This window comes from Trachurus japonicus, chromosome 21, assembly GCF_045865225.1.
Source record: "Trachurus japonicus isolate A0001 chromosome 21, Traja_1.0".
NCBI classification, from domain to species: Eukaryota; Metazoa; Chordata; class Actinopteri; order Carangiformes; family Carangidae; genus Trachurus; species Trachurus japonicus.
The window spans coordinates 26,831,774-26,856,865 of NC_140927.1; the positions used below are offsets into that span (position 1 = coordinate 26,831,774).

The 25,092-nt window shown below is 40.5% G+C and overlaps 2 protein-coding genes across 3 annotated transcripts; one reads left to right on the forward strand and one right to left on the reverse strand.

The window, feature by feature from the left end:
• Positions 1-2,343: 2,343 nt before the first annotated feature.
• cox17 (cytochrome c oxidase copper chaperone COX17) lies at positions 2,344-5,576 on the reverse strand. 2 transcript variants are annotated; one of them, XM_085766057.1, is made up of 4 exons: positions 5,467-5,576; positions 4,155-4,313; positions 3,963-4,072; positions 2,344-2,561 (listed from the first exon to the last, which is right to left on the reverse strand). In XM_085766057.1, the coding sequence occupies exons 2-3, from the start codon at positions 4,271-4,273 to the stop codon at positions 3,988-3,990; spliced, it is 204 nt and encodes a 67-aa protein (XP_085622183.1). In that variant the 5' UTR covers positions 4,274-4,313; positions 5,467-5,576; the 3' UTR covers positions 2,344-2,561; positions 3,963-3,987. The 2 variants fall into 2 exon arrangements, with proteins under 2 accessions (XP_085622183.1, XP_085622184.1); XM_085766058.1 differs by having other exon boundaries at positions 4,155-4,305; positions 5,463-5,574.
• Positions 5,577-9,421: 3,845 nt separating this feature from the next.
• Positions 9,422-23,429, forward strand: hcn5 (hyperpolarization activated cyclic nucleotide-gated potassium channel 5). The gene is made up of 10 exons (XM_085765520.1): positions 9,422-9,748; positions 10,897-11,083; positions 11,838-11,942; positions 13,303-13,440; positions 15,058-15,219; positions 18,770-18,863; positions 18,957-19,084; positions 19,838-19,984; positions 20,927-21,164; positions 23,069-23,429. Exons 1-10 carry the CDS (start codon positions 9,558-9,560, stop codon positions 23,239-23,241), a joined length of 1,563 nt encoding a protein of 520 aa, XP_085621646.1. The 5' UTR covers positions 9,422-9,557; the 3' UTR covers positions 23,242-23,429.
• The last annotated feature ends 1,663 nt before the right edge of the window (positions 23,430-25,092 follow it).

Sequence of the window (25,092 nt, forward strand, 5' to 3'; positions counted from 1 at the left end):
GACACAGCTGGAATGGGCTTCTCCTTCTTCTTGTTCTTCTCTTTCTTCTCCTATGTGTCCCTTCCTCTCTGTCTCTCTCTTTCTCTCTCCTCTTGGCTTTCTCACCCCAGGCTCGTCCCCCCTCGACGTCTTCCTGTCCTCTCTCTCTCTGGCTGTGCTCTTCTGTCTGTGGAGCCAACAGCTGGAAGAGAGGGGTTAAAGGGAGGAAGAGGAGTGGTGGTGTTGGGTGGGTTGGGGGCGTCGATAGAGCCGTAGAAGGATAACCATGTTTGGAATTGAAACCCAAGGAGGAGAGAGTGGTGGACGGAAAGCAGGCCCTCTACTTAACATAACAGAGAGAGAGAGGCAGGAAACACGAGGGAGGAGGAGGAGGAGGAGGAGGAGGAGAGGGACAAATATCTCAGAGAGGTTCACACACTGTCTCACATGTTTGTTTGTTTGTTTGTTTGTTTGGTTGTCTGTATTTTTATAAATAAAGTTCCTGAAGAGCTGCAACATACTCTCTTCCTCCCTTCTTCCTTCAGTCAGACCTGATGCGTCCAGGTCGGTGCCAGCTGAGACAGAGAGAGCGGCTCAGGCTCAGCTGCTGCACATTTACAGACACTGACATGAGAGGGATGATGATGATGAAGCACAGGTCAGGTTTCAGGTATGAACTCACACACCAACACCGACAGCTCCACCCAGACAGCTCGACAGCTCAAACCCATCCATTAGAAACTCCTGTTTTAATGAGTGAAAGACAATTGGTTTCCCCTCATCAAACTCATCAAATACACAATCCAACAACTCCAAAATGCTCTGGTGGACAAGTTGTGACCTGTGACCTGTCTGTAGCGTAGCTCTGAACAGCTCACGGCTCTGCTCCGCCGTTCTAAAAACAGCTTGCACCGACAATTAAAGGTAACAAACCTACTCCTAAGACTATAGGGATTATGGCAATGGGGGCAATGGGCCAATTTGCCAAAATGTTGAACTATCCCTTTAAAGACACAACAGAATTATAACTTATTACTTATTACACACAATGACAGCTCGGTCCAGGGGCCAAACATCTGTATTCAGACTGATGAAACCAGACATTTTCCTGTAACAAGAGGGAGCCTCAAGGCAGAATGAAGAATGATTTAAGGGAAAATGAATGAGTTGTGTCATTAAATATTTTTGTACAGATAGAGATGATAAAAACATGTCCGTATCAACAACAGAATTTAACTTTGTCTCATAAACAAAAGAAGGCAGGATTTTGGATTTTGAAATCACATCGTTCATTAGTAATTTGTGAAATTTGTTCTAGACACAAAAAACATTGAACATTTAATTTATCTGAATCCATTTTCTTTACTTTTTTTGGAGATTAATTTGAAAACTATTTGCATTGATTTATGTATCTGAGACATTTGAAGTGAACTTGCTGACGACTGGTAGTGTGACTGCTGATGTTGACAGGAGACAATCTGAAATTTAAATATTCATCATGGACACAGATTACATGTGTATCTGTAATTTGGACTCTCATTGTGCAGCACAAACATCCACCTCACTGTCAACAGGTGTTCACGTGTTTATCATGAAACCAGGTGGTTCAGCTCATGTTCAGTTGGAACTTACATCTTAGGTACAATGTAGAGTCGGTGCAAATGAAGTGTATTTTGTACCGACTTTACATGAAAGAATAAAAAAAATGTAAAACAGCAAAGAAAAAAGTCTCATTGCTAACATTGGAAAATGTTTCTACCTAGATCCTGTTATTGCAAAAAAAAAAAGCAACAAGAGGAACTTAAGTTGCATGATTTGTCATTTTGTATTTTTATAAATCCTTCAATAAATATCCATCATGATGCTGAATTTCTCACAAGAGCTTTTATTCAATTTGAGTCATTTTTGATTTTAATTTGCTTTTGTTCAGTTTATAGCAAAAAGAAGTCCCATTGTTTTAAGTGTTACCATTATAAATTGTGAACTGCAACTACTCACTCAAAAACATCAGACTGTGACTTTATAAAAAAAATACCCTCGTTGTATTGTAATGTTTTCAGCAGATTTTGCAGATGAATGTGTGAAACTGTGTGTATGTGCGTGTGTGTGTCCTCTGCCCGACACTTCACCAGTGACACAGTGTGGAGGAAGAATGCAGATATGACATGAAGTATTGACTTTGCAGGGGCAGGAGTTATTTTTAAGCCTAAGTGCATACCAGGGACGGCAACTGTGGCCAGCAACCGTTTTCACAGCGAGACAGGACCTTCACTACAGGACGCTATTAATAACACTTAATAACTACACTGGCATTTAATATCATACACAACACTGATTCACAAACACACACAAATACAAACGGGGCTTATTGCATAGAACTTTTATTCAATTTCAGACAAGTCAATCACAAGTTTCTCAGATTTTGCAGACTTTTAAAAAACAAAAGCAGTTTTCACAGCAGAGATCAAACCATCGGAGCCGAGGTCACAGTTCCCTTCACGTCCAGGTATAAATAAGAGGAGGGGGGGGGAGGAAGAAGAAAGGAAACGTCCAGGTTTGTCTTCCAGTCACACAGCAACACACTGCAGGAGAAGGCGATGCAGACATTCACAATCAGCTCCACACATTTTAATTAACACAATTTAGGATTTATACATTTCAAATTTACAGCAGAAACAGGATTCATCTGGAGCCTCAAACATCAGTTTAACACCGACAGAGTCTCGTTTACTAGAGCAAGTGAACATGAAGCCGCTGAAACATGAACTGAGCTTCAGGCGTGTTTCATGCGCCATGTGACCCTCTTTTCGAGTTTGCTGCATGTGTTACATTGATCTTTTTTTAATTTAATGCATCTCAGATTTATTTTTCCTTGTTTTACTTTAGATTCTGGATTGTGTGTTTTGTTTAATATTTATTCTCCTTGCCTACTCATATTTATCTTTACCTTTTGTGTCCTTATGTGGCAGATTGTAAAGCACTTTGTTAACACTGCTCTATAAATAAAGATCAATATATTTGTTTTCTATACTGCAAATATCCAGGGTTGACTTTATACAAGAAACACTTAGTCTGTATTTGCTTATTTCACATTTACTCATAATTCTCTGGTACATTGTACAGATTCTGGGCTCATATCAAAAAGTTAAATTTCATTCTGAATCATTTGTAATTGGAAATACAGAGACTCAAATTAAGGTTTATATCCGGAGTCAAGGAGTACGATCTGATGCTCTTGAGCATACAGGTGCAGGTCACTGAACTGTGAGTTAAACAAGTATAAACTTCCATTAGCTCCACCGTCCATTAAACTACTAAGTGGTAAGAGAAGTGAGCGTGTGTGTGCGTGCGTTGAGGGGAAATATTCTGTAATATTCATGCTTTCTGGGCACTTGTGCAGAATCTTCAGTGGGCAGCAATTTATTTTTGATAAGGATACCTCTGGCTTTTTTATCATGGCGTGTGCTCCCTTATGTAGGGCACTGGTGCAACTGTTGCTATGGGGCATTTTCTGTTCATGTGTATCATTATGTTGGATAATCATCTCTTATTTTCCAAGATACTTTAATTAAATTTTTAACCCGTCTGTGTAAATATTGAGGCTGATGCTCACTGATGTTTTAGTTTAGACGCCGACAGCGTTTCTAATGGAGCACCTGGTGACTTTAACGATTTATAAAATTGCATCATTGAGCAAATCTGCAAGTCCGGTCACTTCTGTTTTGCTCACCCTCCTCCCAGTCATGTGCGTTTGTTTTCAATTGAAGCCTTTGATATCAGTTGTGCAAGTCAAAAAAAAAAAAAAAAGTAGCCGCCTGGGATGGTAACTTTAAACTTAATTAGATGCCTCGTTAGTACAATGGTAATTCAGTAATGCCTGAATCAGTATCATCTGAAGGACACAACACTGCAACACAGGTGAGAAACTAAAAATAATCTGACTGAGCCAGTTTGAGTTTGTAACGGTTAAATCTGATACTTACCACACACAGACAGAAAATGGAGTGGTTAGATCTTGAACCCGAGCGCCCTCATGCAGTCTTTATGGGCCTCAATCAGCTGTGTGCAGCTCTCCTCTCCCTTTTCAATGATGCTGCAGGAAGAAAAATAAAAACCATTTTAATATTTTAAGGATTTTTCACCGTGCGTTTCCGTCTCTGGGGCTACACGCTTACCAAGCATCTCTGACTTTCTTTGTTTCCGGACAAGCGCAGCACGGCCTCAGAGGCTTCTTCTGCTCCGCGGCCTCGGTCACGGGAGCAGACTCCACACTGGCTGCAGACAGAGCCGACATCTTCAGACTGGAGAGGAACAAGGACACGCTGTCTCTTCACCTGCAGACATGAGGACATTTTAGAAACATTAACTGCTGCTTCTTGTTGTGCATTTCCCCAGAAGAAAAAGCTCTGGTTCAGTGATACAGAGGTTTCAGCTCATAAGTTTACGATATAGGTCGATTTACCTTGGCGCCATGTAGTTTCAGAGGGTTTGTATTGTGTGTAACTTCTGTGCATTAGCTTCCTTCATTAAAATTAATGTCATTAAAACACCTGCGCTTCTCTCAATGATGAAAAGAATCAACAAATTCACTAATGTAAAGTTTGAGCAACACCAATCAAGCACCGCTTCAGTAAATTTACTTGTTTGTTTTTGAATCAGTTTGACAAAACTAACCCTGCAGAAGCATGACAATCTTTTTTCTCCAGCTTCTGAAATGTTAAAAACTAGAAAAACATGCAAATTGAGTACTAAGACATTATAGTAATAAAAAAAAGCACATTTTTCATTCCAGTTTTCAAAATATAAAGTTTGGTGCCTCTTTAGCACACAAGACAATACATTAATTATCGTAATATGGACCAACAGTGGGGTCACAAAAGATGCGTCAAGTTAATTCAATTGACAAAATCATTACAGACCAAATTGGTGCTTAAATAGACATCAACTTGATCATATTGGGATGTGAATGGGAATGTTTCATCTATATTTCTACAAAACTACTACTATTACAATCTACTCTGTTACATGCAGTCGACTGATTAACAGATCCTGAAAATCAAGTTCGAGTGAAACATAATTGCTATAATTACAGAACCACTGTGACATTGGAGAAAGCTGAGGTGATGCAACATCAGCTAACGTTAACATGACTGCATCAACTGGTCGACACGACATACAACACGAAACACCACTTCGCGGATATAACCGTTTAATATAAACCGATGTATTGATTTACTATGATGGATCGATTGTAGGTCGAACCAGATGTGCTTGTTCAGCGTTATCTAGCTGGTTGGAGACATTGCATAACGCTTACCAAGTTAGCTCACAGTGGCTAATGTGATAACACACACACGCATGTAGAAACGGCCGCTTGTGCGCCGTGTCAGCGTAAATAAATAACATTTTCATATCAAACAACACAGCGCAGTTTAAGACAGAACAGTGTTTAAAACAGAAGCTGTTAACCCGGGTTATGTAACTTACTTATAGTGTACGAAGTCCGGCTAGCAGATGCTTCACCTTCAAAATGAGCGATAGGATCAAACACACGTGTTCCGCTTTTATACAAAATCACGTGATCAAAAAACGTCCGCAAGGGCCGATGGGAAATGTAGTGTACGATGACGCAGATGACGTTCTATCTACAGCCGCGGGAAGAGAGTCAATGGAAGAGTGAAGGAAGTCACACAGAGAAATATAACAAAACAAGATTGATACATGGAAAGATCCGAGTAAACCAATGTAAAATAAGCTCGTTGGAACCAGTTAGTGACATTTGTTCGGACTTTTGTCTTCTAGCGTGGAGAAAAGGCTGTTTTTTGGTCGAGGAAAAAGTATATCATTTTTTGACCCAGAAAACATCAGTTTCAGAAAAACAAACATGGCGTAGGGCTATTATTAACCTCCAAAGAGCCAAACCGATAGTATAGGAAAATGTAAATATTTGCATCAAATGTGTTAATATCAGTCAAGAAGGGTCGATATCTTGGGTTATCTTCATTATGGAAAGTCAATTTGTAAAGTGGGCAAAACATGACTTGTAATATTGGTTATCAGGTTAAAAAAAATCAGTGTTGAAAATACCTTGGTTGTTCTGCAGTATTTAAAGATATTTGATTTAATATAGGCTATATGATGTGTTTTCATAGGGAAACCAGTAGGTCAGCATAGTTCCCAACCAACAAGAAATGGTAAGTCATGAGTTCTACATGGGTTCAAACCGGGGTTCAAAATGGTTTTTAATTTGTAAAGTGATTTTCACAAAGAATTCTCATACTTAAATGTGCACAAGAAATTCAAGTTTTTACATTTGAAATAAATTTGAAATGTGGCTGTGTCAAAGAGATTAGCATTTGTTTTAAAAAAGACAGAAAATGGATATTGTTGATATCACACATTTTGCATGATGTATGCTGAATTTTAATATTTTCTACAGACTGTATCACTCTCTTTGTTATGTTTTTCCAAAAAGGGTCCTATGTTCCCCGCTGTTGCCGGTCAATGGACTCTACTTATCTGGACTCTCTCTATCTGGCCTGTCTAGCCTCTACCTGGTCTTTTTACTAAACTTAACCAACTCCTTTCTTCATTGCCTTAAACCAAACCAATGGGACAATTCAGTCACAACTCCACTTCCAGGTATGGGACCAAAAATGTCATGTTCCCTGGGTCCTTTTGGGGAAAAACGGGGAACAGAGGACCCAGGGAACAAAGGGATGACTCTGATTAAATTTTACAGGTTTACAGAGGCTGATTTAGGACTGCAAACGTGGTGAACATCTCTTTAAAAGGTCAAAATGATTTTTTTTATCCTAATTATAATCCAGGGAACTATAAACTGTCTCCCAGCGGCTAGTTACAAATAGAGCTAGTTATATTAAATTGTGCAACTGTACAAGTTTTTTTTACTTTGTAGTGATAATAATAATTTAAAAAAAGTCTCTTTGAGTTGAAAATCAGCCACCACGCAGGATTTCTGTGCCAGCGACTTTGGCAGATATTTTCTGTTCTGTAAAATCATATTGCTGATGGGTACAGTACACAGCAGACTGTACACCACAGTGAGTTGGGGAGCTTTGTAATATGAAAAATGTTAATTTTCTCCCCAACAATACTGAGGCTATGTGTGTTTTCACATGTCTGCTGGGTATTACAGTGCGTCAGCACAGCAAAGCCATGCGTAAGCAGAAATACTGAGTCACTTCTTCTAGTTTGAGGCCAGCTGTGTGCTAGATAAACCAGCAAGTAAGCATATTGTTGTTCTTTGTCGCTGTGCTGTGTGATAGATATGCACCTCCACCTGAAGCACACTCTGCTGTATCTTTGCTCTGTGTGTTTTCCACAGGATTAGACCGTGTAGAGACAGAGTGTAGATGCACTTTATAAAAACAAATGCTGAATACAGTGGCATTGAAATCCTCTTTACTTCGGTCGCTCTGTGTTTTGGTCTTTGATCCTGCAGAAAGCCGCCCCCTGAAGGAGGAGAGGTGTAAGGCCACAGCCGAGGTCCTGACCTCCTCTTCTGTCTGTCCGGCTGCAGGAAGCCTCCAGCAACACGTCTACACAAACACTAGTGTAAGCACTCTTTGTCTCTTCTCTTTTTTATTTATTTGAGCTTCGCAGCAAAAAAAAATGTTCTTCCCGTATAGAATCAATCAATGCCTTTATTTGTCCCCAGTGGGGCAATTTGTTTCACAACAGTAGGAGCACACAAAAGTACAAAAATACACAAATACACATATGATAAATCGTCATGCACAAGCCTGATAAATAGCCTACTGTACATAAGAAATACTCACTCAGCTGAAAAAGGAACTTGTCACATACAGACAGTCTGTTATTAAAGAGAAAAATGATCAACAACATCTACAAACCAGCTGCAACATCTGTGTTTCTTCACCAAACCAGAGTAAAAGACTCTTCTACTGGTCAGATAATATCAGACTGAAGGTTGGTGATGACGCTCAGACTCCTTAGACGTGTCTAAAAGTAACTGAGAAACACTGAAGCCACAGTTTTTCATTTCACTTCACCTAAATGGGCTGTGATCATGTTTTCCATGATGTGACCTCTTGTGGTCGTGTGAGTAACAACAGAAGATATTATCTCCCCAAGCGTCTGTCCCCACATATTTGTTTAATCTAACCATGAAAACACTCTTTACTAGCTCTCGTAGTTTACTATATGTTACTTCAGTTTGTGCAGCAATGAAAAACAACCCATTTTTATCATTTTTATCAACCTGTTTAAAGACTGTATTGGTGGTTTATATATATATATATATACTGTATATAAAAAAAAAGAATCTCTCACTCGGCTCGATCTTGTCTCCAGAACGAGATTACCAGGTTATTTGAAATGTGTAGTTTTTGGGATTTAATGCTCCCCAGATACAGACTACAATAGGTTCGACATCCAACAGTTTTCTAAGCCGCTTTATCTGCTCCAGAGGTCACAAGAGGTTGCGGCCTGTTGCAGAACGCACATCAGTCTGCACCTGGACGTTTTAGACTCTTTGAGACTATAAGAAAACACTTCAGTATCTATCATCACTTTTTGTGTTTCCTGTGCTTCTGTTTTATTGTCCTAAAAACAAATAATCTCAGAAAACGTCCCTCTTGTTATTAGACATCTCATCTCATGCACTAAGCTGCAACTGACACGACACCCTCAGTTAATCCCACTTCCATATAGTATATATCTTTTTTTAAATTTTATTTCTCAAACTTTTCTCACTGTGAATATAAAAACGGCTATAGTTTTTTTTTAGAGTCTGTAATGCTTCAAGATGAAACGCTGCAACCCACGTGCCTTGTTTTTCAGCTGATGTGAAGAAGATGTGCAGAGCAAACACAAACACAAACAGGAGCTGGCTGGGAGCCTGCAGCATATATACAGCATCAGGTAACACGCTACAGTGTTTAATTACATCCCTGCTAGAGACGACGGCCCAGACTCAACTTGTCCCTGCACACGCTGCCAGATGTCTAGTTCGCATGACAGTTATTGTGATCCCCTCCACACACACACACACACACACACACACACACTGATACACACACACACACACACACACATGCCTTTGTCTTCAGTATTAATGTGAACTGGACCTTACCCTCTTGACATGACTTGATTCATGTGGGGATGAGACACAGATACTGAATAGTTGATGAGCTGGGAGAAAAAGAAAAGAAGTGGATGGGGTTGGGTGGGGGCAGAAATAGAGAGAGGCTGACAGAGAGAGAGGGAAAGAGAGAGCGGGAGAGGGAGAGGGAGAGGGAGAGGGAGGGAGCAGAGAAAGGCGGGTATCCACTCGCCTGGCTCCACACAGCTTCAATAAGCCCTGAGGTTTGGGAGCCTTGATGGAAAATTACCTTGTGACCAAGAGGGGAGGTCAGGACGGCTAGAGTCAGACTGCACTCATCCCCCGGAGAAGCAGCAGCAGCAGCAGCAGCAGCAAGAAGAGGAAGAGGAGGAGGAGGAGTAAAAAAGTAGGATGGCCTGTGCGTTCGGCTGATCTCAGGGCAGCGAGGTCGTCGGGTCGGACCGGACCGGACCGGGGTCGAGTCGAGGCCATGGAGAAGCTAAAAGGTCCGGCGGCGGCTGAGGGATGCACCTTCGCCACCTGTGGATGGAGAGCGATGCTTCTGCCGCAGCTCAACAGACAGTCGCTGTACGTGTACGGCAGCGAAGTGGCCGTGGAGAAGGAGTGCATCCGACAGCTGGAGAGCGGAGTCTTTGTCATTCACCCCTTCAGCCTCATGAGGTATTTAATACAGTACAGCTGATAGATTCAGGCCAGTCGTGTCCCCGAGACCCTGCCTGCACCCGCACCCCCACCCACTGGGACTGAGACTGTGCCTGGTGAAGTTCAGGAAGTTTTTACTGGTGGTTGTTAATTAAACAGCCTAATACAGAGTTATCTTATTGTTATTTATCCAAATTATTACTCTAATTAATCAATAACTGACTTTACTTTCTTGATAAATGATTTTTTTTTCTATTCCCACATTCTCAATTTCACAGATTTAGCAGTTATATATAGGCTATATATAAAAAATGTGTGCTTTTATATTTTTCATTAGTTTCTGACAGTTTGTAGGATTATATAAATTGGTCAATTATTAGAGGAAACACAAAATCTGCAGATGTAAGCATGAGTTGCAGCCCTGCTCTGTATTATTTTTTTTGCATATTGCCTGACTCATGTTGTTATATTATTATTGCGTGATTGCAAATAAGCATGATTCAACAGTGAAATGGTTCGTTATGGTTCATTATGTTAATGGTTTGTGCTACACTGCTGGGAGCGCGTCTGCAGATGTGAACATAAAAATAGAAACAGAGGGAGAAAACAACTAAACAAAACATAAAATAATAATAAAAGAACAGCAAAAATTTGAACAGCAGTAGGCTACAGGAGAATTTAATTTACATTAAATTATTATTATGTTTATTATTATTCTGACTCTGGGAGGTGAATGTGAGGATAACAGAGGAGGATTATGGGGGGAAACAGATGGATCAGATCAAGTGGCTGCTTTAAGAACATGTTTTCATAGACGGGTGGTTTTGCATTATCCATGCAGTATTGTTGTTATTAGGACGTAAGACGATCAGATGCAGTGAAAACAGAGATGGAAATGAAACAATTGGGGGATCAGAGAGCAGAGCAGAGCTACTTGAGCCTGGATATTGAACCCTGGCTGGTGTTAGTGTATATGTGCTGTTACAGTATCAGAGGGAAAAATCAGCTTCTCTTACCGGCCGCCGCCGCCGCCGCAGCAGCTCGACTGTCTAATGAGCTGCTTCTGGCAAATGAACTGAGACGAGCAGAGAGAGGGGGAAAAAAAAGATCTAAGGGTTTCTCAAAAGTGTGTTTTTTTTTTCCTTTTTGTGATGTTTCTCCCACAGGAGTTACTACATCATGTGCATGATGGCCATCACGTTTCTGAACCTGATCGGCATCCCCATGGAGATAGCGTTTCTGGACGGAAACAGCGGCCTGGCCTGGGAGGGATTCAACGTGTTCTCGGATACGCTGTTCCTCATCGACGTGGCTCTGAATTTTCGGATGGGCATCATAACAGAGGACGGGGAGGTGAGAGTGGCTCTGCTCTATTTTCAGACACAATCTGGAGGACTATAATCCCTGTGCAGACAAGCAGCACATACAATCCATCTCTGGCCCATCTGTAATCTACTCAATACACGAAAGGCTAGATTAACAAACTCCGCCCCCCCCCCCCTCGTCTCCTGGACGCGGGTGAAACTGGCACTTGCTGTTTGATTTTATAACAGGGATTATTGTATTGGATGAATGAGAAGTATAACGTTTCCAATTAAGTATTATGCAGACTATATCCTGTTTGTTTTCATCTGCTCCTGCTTTGTGACTTATATCTTGCCAATCACAAATGACCCATCTGTGTTGCTGTTGTTGTTGTCGTCCGCTGCCCGTGTGTCGCCGTGGTGTTTACTCCACGTCTGGTTTTTTTGCCCAGATTTATTCTCGGTCGATTTCTGCCTCGTTTTGAAATATTCATGCGTGTGCCTCAGCAACAATTTCACGTTGGCTGTCAGATTAATTCAGATTTCTTTTCTTTTTTTTTTTCTTTTAAGGACGCTGCTCAGCTCATCATCTGGCATCACTGTCTGTTTCCCTCTTTCCCTTTCTTTTTCTCTTTTCCTCCTTTTCGTTTCGTTTTTTTGGACAAACTCCCAAAATATTGGTTCAGTTCAAGTGTTAAATTATACATCTGATCGTGGCACGTGCTGCACGGCGTCTCCATCCATCTGCTCAGTCTGCTGCTCTGCTCTCTCTCTAACTCTCTCTCTTTCTATCTCTTTCTCAGGAAGCTATTCTGGACATCAAGAGAATCCGAGTCAGTTACCTGAGGACATGGTTCATACCGGATGTCATCGCTGCCTTCCCGATCGGCTACATCCTGCTGTTCGCGGTAAAAAACACCAACGGACTGTCGAAGCAGCAGAAAACAAACAATGTGCTGCAGCATGTGTCATCTCACACAGCAGACACACACACACATTTTTTTTGATCCCATTTATGGAAAATGTACGTGTTACAGCAGCATATGACAAAACAAGGTAAAAATAAATATAAAAGTTTCATTCTGTACAGTTTTGTGTATACAACATTCTCCAGAATTATTAATAATAATATGTACAACTGCATCTGAATAAGTTCATTTATCATTGAATCATTTATTTCAGTGGTTCAATTCAAGTATAGATTAATTAGACACATTTCATGTCTTTTTTTTCTTTTAGTTATGACTTACATTTAATTTAAACCCCAAAATTCAGTGAATCAAAACATTTGAATATTGTGAAAACTGTTGTAACCTAATGATGTCACACACCAATCAGCTAAATAACTCAAAACACCTGCAAACACTGCTGACATCCATGATATTCTGATTTATTAAAGGGATAGTTCAACATTTTGGCAAATTGGCCCATTGCCATAATCCCTATAGTTTTAGGAGTAGATCCGTTACCTTTATTTGTCGGTGCAAGCTATTTTTAGAACGGCGGAGCAGAGCCGCGAGCTGCGGAGGCTAATGGGATTTCTTGGTTTCCCTCATCAAACTCATCAAATACACAATCCAACAACTCCACAACGCTCTGGTGGACAAGTTGTGACCTGCACATTCACCACGCTATGAGATAATAACACAACGTTACCACACAGAGTTGTTTTAGAGGGAAATACAGAGACTGTTGATGAAAAACTGCCCCCGACGGGAGCACACATCAGCGGTTTTGCATGAATTTCCCTCTAAAACAACTCTGTGTGGTAACGTTGTGTTATTATCTCATAGCGTGGTGAATGTGCAGCTCACAACTTGTCCACCAGAGCGTTTTGGAGTTGTTGGATTGTGTATTTGATGAGTTTGATGAGGGAAACCAAGAAATCCTATTAGCCTCCGTAGCGTAGCTCCGACCAGCTCGCGGCTCTGCTCCGCCGTTCTAAAAATAGCTTGCACCGACAATTAAAGGTAACGAACCTACTGCTATGACTATAGGGATTATGGCAATGGGCCAATTTGCCAAAATGTTGAACTATCCCTTTAAGATGCACCTGTATATACACTGTATTGCTTGTTCTAATATTGGTACATATACAGTACGGTTATGGTTATACATATGCAGAAATAAATATGAATAGAACACAATCATGGTTAATTAGAAACTAGAAAGAGTTTTACAGAAAGTAAAGAAAATGAAATGATGGGTTGGAAAACTTAAATAAAGATAATAGATATCGTTTTTTTCCCCCCCTGTTTGCGGTCCCAGGACCTGCAGTACCAGAGCGAGGACAACCCGTCCAAGACCAACAAGATGATGCGCATCCTGATGTTTGTGCGGATCCTGAGTCTGATCCGACTCGCCCGAGTGTCCAGACTCGTCCGGTTCTTCAACGAGGTGGAGAAGGTGAGTCCGAGCCTTCAGATCTCACCTCCTCTGAAACTCAATCGACCATTTTTTCTCCTCCTGCAGATTCCTTTACCGCACCAGGGCTCCGGTGACAAATCTGACTTTGAACCTCTCACAATGTCATCGGTGAAACGAGATCTGAGGCTCATCGATCAAAAAAATTGCGTCATTACCTATTTTTAGAAGTCTTTTTAGAAATCTTTATTTCCTCTAAACACGGGAACTTGCACTTTACAGCTCAGACGTCACGGGGCCGAAGAAAAGTAGAGCTCAAATTTATTTTATGTTCACGTGGTCGTCTCATGATGAAACATAATCCATCTCTCTGCCGTCTTGATATTGCATTATGCATGTTGTGTGGGAGCCTTTAATCGGCTACAAGTGGCTGAAGTCGAGGTTCTTTTGGCGTCAGCGTGGCGACTGCACCTTCTGCAAATAAAGCTGCGTGTCCTCGCTAATTGATTTCTTAATTTCACACAAACCCATCTCTGTTTACTTTTAATCCTCCTCATTCAGAGCAGCGACACTGAGCTCCATCGCTCCTCATCCTTCACTCGTACCGGTTTAAAATTAATCCTGAGGAGCTTCAGTCGTTTTCTGGTCACCGATGCGATCGGCCTTCATTTCAATCAACATCGCTTCCGTCTTAACTCAGCCATTACTTTAAGTTGTGTTTGTTTTTTATCGAGTCCAATTCAGTAAATCTTCCATTGTGGTGCAGTGTAGTTATTGTGTAGTTTGACTTCCAGATGTTGCAATGTTGAGTTTCTTGAATCTTTCACAGAGTCCTGGTAAAAAAAAAAGCTGAAGATGTTGGAGTTTTATCGTCCTGCACAAATAATGTGAAGCTTTTCTGTCGTGGTAGATAATAATAAAAGATGATGAACTTTATTTATATAGCGCAATTCATGCATAAAATGCAAGACGAAATGCTTTAACTTAAGGACAGATGTGAAGGACAACAGAAAACAATTCAAGTAAATCACAGGTAAGACAAGATAAAACAGCAATCTGGTATAAAGGAAAGTAATTGTACTAAACTAAAACAGCAGGTTTTAAAGATAGAACAACAGTTTATGGCAGACAGACATTAAAAAGGAGATATATTTCAGTTAGTGTGGTAACTTTATTTAATTATCTGTTATATTGAACAAGGGAAACTTAACTTTTATGTTTTGTTTGTTTTTTATCAAACTGATTCTCTTCAGTGTTTTGTCCATCCCTTCTGTCAAAATCCCAAAGGTTTTAAACGCTCTTATTTTGAAAGAGGAAACAAATGTCCATCACAGTTTCCAGATTAATTGATTTAACTCAACTCACCAAACTTTCTGTGGTTGTGCAGATACTCAACAACACTGCAGCTGCACTCACTTTCAGTTTTACCTGCAGATGAAGTGGTTTAGTTAAACTGTTGGCTCGTCCACACCTTGGCTGCTCGTCTGTCCGCTCCGCTCATGTTTCCTGTCCCTGCCAATGCACTTTGTTCTTGTTGTTGTCATGTTCCCAGATCACACCTTGATAGACACCTGGTTGCCATAGCAGCACAGCAGCAGAAAGGTTTTCATAAAGCAGAAGAAGCTTTTGATTTAAAGAGTCATTGTGTCTTTGCGACAGGTGTCCAATGCCAACCTGGAGGTCGTCCGCTTGTTCTTCCGCATCCTGTCTCTGTTCATGATGATTTTCCTGCTGTGCCACTGGAACGGCTGCATCCAGTACTTTGTGCCGATGCTGGAGGAGTTCCCCACCGACTGCTGGGTCCGCAAGGAAAACCTGATGGTAAGAACGGCGTACTAGCGACGGCGATGGTGATAAATCCACTGTGCAGGATTTTCAACTTAAAGGTCGGGTTGGAGATCCTAGAGAAACACACAAGTCAGAAGTCCCAGCCCGTTTCCTCAGACTTCTCTCTAGAGCACAAGAACATGTTTAGGCTTGTTCAGCGTTGGGTTCACATCAAGGTGAAACCCAGTTACTTTTAAAAAGTAATTACTGATAGTTACTAGTTACTTTCCCCAAAAATAACTGGGTTTTTACATTTAAAAAGTAACTAATTACCAGGAAAAGTAACTACTGTGTTACTTTTTTTTAATAAAATGCTAAAATATGTCAAATTACTTGGACTCCTCCCCCTAACCCTGTAACCCAGTGGTTCCCAACCTTTTTTGGATCGTGGCCCCGTTTTGACATCACAAATTTCTGACAACCCCACGATCACGCGCAGTCACGCGATCACGGCCGTCAATCAAGATGCGCCAGCTCAGATGTTTTTATATGCTGCATTTTATTTGAACTGGATTTATATTCAAGAAAGTGAAAGTATAGAATACAGTTGTTGGGACAGAGACGGCAGCTTGATTGACACATCACGATCCAATTGACTTGATTGGATGCCGTTCTTACAGGCTTGTCTGTTCCACAGGTGACTGACTTTATTCATTTTTGTGAAAAAGCATTACATTAATTGCAATCAGGGTGTGAAGAGGATTTCAAGCAATTCACACATAATGCCCTAGAAAGAGAGCTCCAACTCTACCTTTAACTAATTAATTAAACGGCTTCGGAGTAATTGTGATGGTTTAATAAATATCTAAGGGAGGATGGAGGCTCTGTCCCAGCTGTCGTCTCGGCAGCACCGTGACACAAACGCGCCCCGTAACCAGTAATCTCTTCTTTATGACTGACAAGACTACACAAATATACACATGGTAACATCGTAGGGGAGAGCGGGGCACGTCCTAGCGCGGGCTTAGTTGTAACACGGACATTTACACTGGGTCCCTCTCAAAATGCTTCTGGCCAGTTACTCACACAGCTAATAGACGGTCCCCTGCCAGTTTGGGACGCAACAACAAAGTTAAACGATGAAGAGTGTTTTTTTTAGGTGACAAAAGTGAATTCCTTTGTCATACTTGTCTTTTGATTACTGAGCTGCTTGTCTAAGTTACTGAATTCAACTATGTATGATCTTATTGACTTGTTGTCTAAAACAAAACGTCAATTTAAATCATGTTACCATCTCTCAAAAAATGTTAGCTAGGCTTTAGTAAGATGTCACACAGACGGGGTTAGATGTAACGCACTGTTACACCTAACCCCGTCTGTTACGTGGGACGATAATTAAACATCATACAGACCTATTCAGACTTTGTTGACAGCTACATTGTTGTTTACTCTTTGACTCTTGTTCATTTTGATCAAAATTTCTTTAATAAATAAGACACACTGTGTAGGCTACATCAGCACAGAACAATTATCTATTACTTTGTAGTTTTTTTCCGCTTAACATTTGTCATTCTGAAAACAGTATTAACCCATAGGATATTGATAGAATTGATATAGATAGAATTTTATGGAATTATTTGCATGAAACAAAAGCGTTACAACTAACCCCACCCATGTAGTGTTTGCACTTTGCCACTTCTCGGTCCAACTGTATAACAATCCTAAATGCTAGAAAAAGGCAATGGCTGTTCAGTAGTAGCAGAGAGGTGTATTTTGGTCGTATAAAAACATGATTAATCGAACTCATATTTTTTTAATTATTCAGCCCAAATCAAAATGTGTTATAATGTTATCCACCGCTCCATCCATCCATTGTCCGCCGCATTATCCGAGTCCGGGTCGCGGGGGCAGCAGTCGGAGCAGGGATCCCCAGACTTCCCTCTCCCCGGACACTTCCTCCAGCTCTTCCGGGGGGACCCCAAGGCGTTCGGAACACCTCCCGAGGGAGGCGTCCAGGGGGCATCGATACAGGTGCCCGAGCCACCTCATCTGGCTCCTCTCGATGTGGAGGAGCAGCGGCTCTACTCCGAGCTCCTCCCGGGTGACGGAGCTCCTCACCCTCTCTCTAAGGGAGCGCCCCGCCACCCTGGTGACAGAGCTCCTCACCCTCTCTCTAAGGGAGCGCCCCGCCACCCTGGTGACAGAGCTCCTCACCCTATCTCTAAGGGAGCGCCCCGCCACCCTGCGGAGGAAACTCATTTCGGCCGCTTGTATCCGGGATCCCGTTCTTTCGGTCATGACCCAGAGTTCATGACCATAGGTGAAGGTGGGAACGTAGATCGACCGGTAAATCGAGAGCTTTGCCTTTCGGCTCAGCTCCTTCTTCACCACGACGGACCGATACAATGACCGCATTACTGCGGCCGCCGCACCGATCCGCCTGTCGATCTCGCGCTCCGTTCTCCCCTCACTCGTGAACAAGACCCCGAGATACTTAAACTCCTCCACCTGAGGCAGGAACTCTCCCCCGACCTGGAGGGTGCAAGCCACCTTTTTCCGGTCGAGAACCATGGCCTCGGACTTAGAGGTGCTGATTCTCATCCCAGCTGCTTCACACTCGGCTGCAAACCGCCCCAGTGCATGCTGAAGGTCCTGGCTCGAGGGAGCCAACAAGACCACATCATCCGCAAAAAGCAGAGATGAAATCAAGTGGCTCCCGAACCGAACCCCCTCCGGCCCCCGGCTGCACCTAGAAATTCTGTCCATAAAAATAATGAACAGAACCGGTGACAAATTTTCTCGCTGACTTTGTTGAAAACCAATGCACACGGCCGAGAGGAGGGTTAGCAACACAGAGGAGAAGAGACCGGACTTACATAGTTCCCCTTTAATAGTTTTAAAAATGGATTTATTGTTGATTTATTGTATTAAGGATTTGTTTGACTGACTCACCTTTAAACAAGGTATATCACCATGATAACCTTATAACTACTGATAATCTGATACCTAAAACTCCAGAGTCATGATTCCTATAGAAAAAAGAGTTTACAATAAAATGAAGATTAAATAATAAAGAGCAGGAGATACTCAGGATGACACGGAGGGATTTTGTGATGATGATGATGATGATGATGATGATTGGAAATAAAAGCAGAAAACCATCTGACGTCTTTTATTAGAACAATAATCCCCCACACTGTTTAATATTTCCTGTGATTATTAATGTGACGTGTCAGTCAGATTAACCTCATCAGACATTAACTGCTCCTCTCCTCCTCTCTGTCTGAAACACTCTGACATTTACTTCTGAATCTTTTATGAGAATCAAAACTTATATAATAGTTTGTTCATCATCGGACCGTAAAGCAATAGAGAGTTTATAGTTTATCCTTAGTTTTACTTTTAATATCTGTGATTTATTTCCACCGACTGTGCAGCTTCTTTCTCTTGTTGTAGTCATTGTTTATGTTTTAACCAGGTGAACTTAAACTTTCAGACGTCATTGTAACTTAATCTGTGATATTGATTATGCAAGACGGTCGAACCAACCGAAGGAACCACTGATGATAAAACTGTTTTTGTTTTTGTTTTTTTTTATTCCCAGAATGCCACAGTGATCGTGAAGTACTCGTGGGGAGTTTTCCGAGCTCTCTCCCAGATGATCGCTCTCTCCTACGGCTCCATGGACGCTCCGACAAGTGAGAAGTTATTGATTAAGTAGAGACGAGAGGAACAAAACTGGACTGACTCATCAGTCACTAAACGAGCTGCTGCTGCGTCTTGTTCCTCAGATTATGTCGAGATGTGGATCGTCATGGTCAGCATGGTGTCCGGGTGTCTCATGTACACCGTCCTCGTCGCCAACGCCACCACCATGATCGCCAACATCGACCCGGCCGCCAAGGAGTACAAGAGCAAGGTCCGACAGCACCTCCACCATGTCTTTAATAACGATAATCACTGAGTTAATCAGGAACAAGAAATGAGTCCTAATTATTGTATTTCAACAGTCGTGACCTTGATTTAAGTTACAAAGTTGTTCACATTAGAAGATAAGATGAAACCAAAGAAAATATAAAGTGCATAAACAACAAATAACATAAATTAGAATTAAAACTTAAACAAATGAGTTCAGTTATTTATGTATATTTCAAGGGACATTTCAACATTTAATCAATGTTTATTAATGTAACACAGAACTTCCAAGTTAATCCTGTGAAAATTGTGATATTTATATTTATATTGATATATGATGATGATATGATATGATATGATATATTGCATTTAATATTGATTTACATTATTTACATTTTAAAAGTTTGTTTCAAAAATTAGATTTATCCATGGACATTTTTATAGTTTAACTACATCTCACAATGTCTTGCACAAACAATATCTGTCACATACTGTGTATAACCCCCAACACAAACACAACACAAAATAACAAAGAGAAATGAATAAATAAAGAAGTTACTTAATTGAATAAATAAAAGTATGGAACAAAGTAAAATAACTAAATATAAACAATTAAAGGAAGTAAATATTAATTCATAATAGAATATTAGTAGAAGACTTCTCCACCTGCAGAAATCGGCCTACATTACTGTATTTACATTTCTATTTCTATACTTTTTGTTTTCATTAATGTATTTCTTTCCCCCTCCACACACAGATGAGTCGTCTGGAGCACTACATGGCCTTCATGAAGCTCCCTCCTGAGCTGCAGCTCCGTATCAACAACTACTACCAGGCTCGATACGGAGGGAAGTGGTTCGACGAGAAGGACGTCGTCAAGACGGTGTCGTCCGCCCTGAAGGAGGTGACGTATCTCTGGGCTGCTGCTGCATCCCATAATGACCCCTGTGAAGTATGAAGTGGTGCAGAGAAAGGGAATTCTGGGAAAAGACTGCAGAGCGCTTTGTTGAAAGTTGTGCCAGATACAATTTGTTGAAGCGACAACGGAGCTGCATCTAATTTTTACTTTTACTGGAATTAAAGATGAAATTTTTGTTATTTTATACACTGATAAACTTTTTTGTTAAACCAACTGTCCTTAAAACTAAAACTTTCAATTAACAGTGACAAAGATAATGGCTGCAAATTCTCACATTTATGAACCAATAACCTGCCAATATTTTGCAAGACTAAAAACAACATTAAAGTTGTACTCATGTAGAATAAGTTATTGATTTTAATTATGATACAAGTGTGTGAAAAGTTAAGCATGTGTAGCGTCTACATTTTCATGCAAATAATAAATAAGTGACTTTAAAATATGTTTCTATAGAGGAAAATTGTTATTTTACAGATTTTTCCAATTTTTATTTTTATAACACTTTAAATAAAGGGATTCAACTCAAGTTGCTGCACTTTGACCTTTATAATAACAAACTAGATATTTAATAACAGATAATTAATGAAATTTGTAACTGTAATTGTACATAGACTTGTTTGTAATTGTAGAAAGCAGAAAAATTCTATACGAATAACACAGTAACTTTGCATTGCAAAAATGAGAAACAAATGTAGTTCATAATTTTGAAATATACTGTAAAAAAAATTTTGAATTAGGATATATGTTTTACAGTGTAATGCTTGTGTAATGCAGTGTAAGTGTGTAGCTATTACAGTATAAACTGTTCGATATGTGATTATATGTTTATAATATGTTATTGGTTACACGGCCTTTTTTGTTGTTGATCTGCATCATCTCTTTCTTGTGAATTAATCGTGTTTAACAATAATTTTTTTTTTTTCCCAGCAAATCCTGACAGTGATGTGCGGCCGGCTGCTGAGGAAAGTGCCAGTGTTTCAGAGCAGAGACGAAAACTTCATCCACGCCGTCCTCCCCAAACTGGATTACGAGGTTTTCTTGGAAGGCGACGTCATCGTCCGACAGCACGTCCCGGGCGACCGCATGTTCTTCATCGACCACGGCCAGGTGCTGATGGAGACGGACTCGTACGAGAGGGAGCTGTGTGACGGAGACTTCTTTGGAGGTGAGTTGGATTTACTCACATTTTTATTATTTTATTTTTTTTAATAATCTGCTCAAGAACGTGATGGAAAATATTCGGTGATTAAAAACAGAGTGCGTTTTTAAAGCTCAGTGAAATGAACTGGAAATCAACCTGAGTACATCCCATAATAATAATAATTACACCAAAGCACTGACTGCACTGTACAGGTGTTATATAATGAATATAATGAATGAGCAGAAACAACAAAGTGCAAGTGCTACAAGCTCTTCTCTGTCGTTAAACACATTCAGCTACGTTTCGCATGAGCTGCATTTCCATTAAGTTAAAATATCTGTACTGTAATTATCTGTAAAAAAAAATTTGTTTCATGTTTCATGTGTTAAATTCATCAAATTAATGAATTGGTCTTTCATTATTAAGATTAGATACAATACAAAACCCAATACAATGGACCTGATCCCAGATCTATTTGGTGTTTGAAGCATTAGAAAGCAGTTGTGTTGTTGTTGTGGCCTAGTGGTAAAGATGCATATCACACAAAAAAAAAATATTGCACTAGTTAAATGTGATTTCCTGTCACCTGTCATCACTGCATCTTTAAATAAAAGAAAAAAATTACTAAAAATCAACTGCAGCAGCATCTCAGTTTGCAAAAAATTAAGTTTTTAAGGAACATGCAGTTGTTCAATTTACCTGGGACTGCAAGAATAAACCAAATTGTTGGATTTATTTGTATTTTTCATTGTTGATGTTGTCAGCTGGTGTCACAGTACAAAGGCCGGCTGAGGTCACACGTCGGCCACGGGGCAGTTTAAGCCTCATGGAGCCGATTCTCTGACTCACGAACAGTTTCCAGTAGTTTCACTCTGGATTAATCCACAGATCTCAGTTTTCACTGGAACTACGGAACAGAGGAAACGGCTCTTAGCTCGTTCTGTGAATTATCTAAAGTAAAAGGAGAAGGAAGAGGAAGAGGAGGAGGTCATGTATAGAAGCAAATGTGTCTCATATTTGAAATTAAAATGGATTAACAGAAATCCTTTTTCATTTTCAACATATTGCTGCATTTTTTGACTCGTAAATAAAATGAATAATCAATATTCCAAACTGCATTTTCATTTTCTTCTCCAAGACTGCTCATTCTGTGACTTAATTAAAATGATAAAGAAAAGAACATTTAAGATTTAATTTTCAAAACATCCTGCACATATTGATTATTCATTTTATTTATAAGTCAAAAAATGCAGCTATATTTTGAAAATGAAAAAGAATGTCTGTTAATCCATTTTAATTTCAAATATGAGACACATTTGCTTCGATACTCATGTTTCTAGGAAAAGATGTCGCTCCAGACATTTTTAGGCGCCGTGAGCGCCACAAATAAAATTAACTACACTGGAGAAAAAAACAAAAACTCTGTGACAAATATTCAAAATGTGGACATTTAAAACCAAAATGCCACCCTGGTTTTAAAATGATTAAATATTAAATTATCAAATTACCATCTTGGTTAATTATTTCACATCAATATGTTTTCTTCTACTAATATATCACACTGTTTATCCGTGCTTCCGTTTGCTAACACAGGTGAACAGGAAGCTTCTTCTTTTCTTTTCTTTTTTAAATATATTAAATCACAGCTGAACTAAAGTGAATAAATTCATCTTTTCCAATTTGGGGGATATATTTAATTCTCAGGCTTTAAGTGGGAACCGGTCCTAATCTTTTTGGCAGCGAACCTCACCAGCGTTTAGGGCTAAGCAGGCTTCCCCGGAAAAAGAAAAAAAAACTCGTCCAGGGCTGGTTATTTAATTTAGGATTAATTGTCGGAGCTCATCGCCGTCATTACGGTTTACTCGCTCATTAAGCACGCTCTTGTGGTTTCCCCCTTTACTCTATGTGTGTGTGTGTGTGTGCAACAGAGACGTGCATGCTGACCAAAGGCAAACATCTGGCCACGGTGAAGGCGCTGACCGACTGCCAGTGCTTCTCTCTGACCTATAAGGACTTCCGGGCGGTGCTGGAGGGCTTCCCAGATGTCAGGAAGGACGTGGAGAAGATGGTTCAGCTCGACTCGGAAGGAGGACTTGTATAAGACTGGAACAAAAAAAAAAAACTGGAGTGAAGGACGGGAGCTACGGAGAATCCCCCCAGACTATTTATATTATCATGGGACGGAGACTGAGACGGAGACTGAGGTGAATGAATGGACACGAGTTGGATTTTATTCAGTCTCCTAAACCGTCAGTTATTATTATCAGCAATAAACAAAGACCTCAACAGTAAAGACGGGTCGAACTTTTGACCTCTGCTTCCTCGTTGATGATGATGATGAAGCGATTTAGAGTTGTTGTTTGGAAAGTCGTTGTGTCGTCTGAGGCTGGTTACACACAAGGCACATTTCAGATTTAATTAACCGATTTTACAGCCTTTTTCCACTACACAGTTACAGCTCTGCTCGACTTGGTTTAGGTTCTTTTCCATTACAGCCGAGTTCCTCACGGTTCCTCCTCAACGTGGGCGGGGTCGCATAACTTTATTACTTTTATTTAAAACCAAAAATTTTAATTTAAAAAAGCAGATGATGTGTTTACAATACAAGCATTGTCTTATTGGTTTATTTAGTTACTTCTAGTTGTAAGCCTAGTTGACATTCATTATCCCACTGAGTACTTAATCAATTTGAATATTAAGTGTAAATCAACCCAGGCTGCACTTTTAGCTGAATTTGGTACCATTTCATGATTAAAAACCATAGATGGGTAAAAACATGCCAGATAATTCGTAATGACAAGGGGGGGGCCCAATATAAAAATTTTGCTTAGGGCCCCGTGGAGGCTTGGGCCGGCCCTGCGTCTCGCTCTCTGTTTTTGATCCTCTCCTCCTCAACTCCAAACTCACTCGTCTGCACCTCGTCAACGGACCACGGTGTAGTTTCCCAGTTCAGATCAGTGGTCGCTGTTGCTGTTGTGTTTTTTTTTTAACTCGCAACTCAGACCGATCAGTGGCCGGCAGTCAGTTGATGTCACGTTTTAGGAACTATCCCTAGTGGAAAAGCACAAAAAAAAACTGAGTAGAGTCGAGTCGAGCTGAGTAGCGCTAGTGGAAAAGGGCCGTAAGAAAACATGCGAAACCACAGTCAGGACCGTTTCAACCTTAGAAACTATTCCCCAAACATGAGATCTTACAGAAACCTGCATGATCAAAAACGATCTTCGTCTTCAGCCTGCTGTCCTGACGTTTGCGCTTTTATGAAGTGAAAAACAACATAAGAGAAGAAGAATATGGTTTAGGCTATGTGTCTGTTAGCGTTAGCTGCCCAGAGCTGTCGGTGGCTGTTGTTGGTATTTCTACTGGAATCAGACTGTGGAGCCTCCGACTCAACTGGGAGCAGTAAAATAATGATATTGACACGTATTGATTGTCATCGTCCTCTGTGTGAATCCAGCCTCGGTGAGCAGCTCTGATGGGACGTCCTGCTTTCGTCCAACTAGAGGAGTTTTTCTTTGCGTTGTTTTGGAAAAGAAATGATCTAGTATATCATCAACTATTATACCGACCATGTTTACTGCTGAGATCTGTGAACATGTCGACATCGAGTGGACAAGGAACACGAGCACAAACCGTTTTTAACTAATTTAAACGGAGGTCGATGATGAAATTATCACCACAAACCGGTTCTTTTACCTACAAACAGTCATTTAGATCAGTGGTTCCCAACTTCCTCCATCTCCTGGCTCCGCCACAACGAAACAGAGGACGAATATTTCTTAAAAAACAGGAAGTTCTATATTTCTCTTTTTAGTTTTGTCCACCTGCCAACTCACCATCTGTCTCTCTTTCTTTTCAATTCTTCCTCTCACTCACTGGAAATCCAGTTTTAACCTTGGATCTTATCTTGTAGCTGAAACAGCAAACAAGTAAAGTAAAGTAGGATTTGATGCAA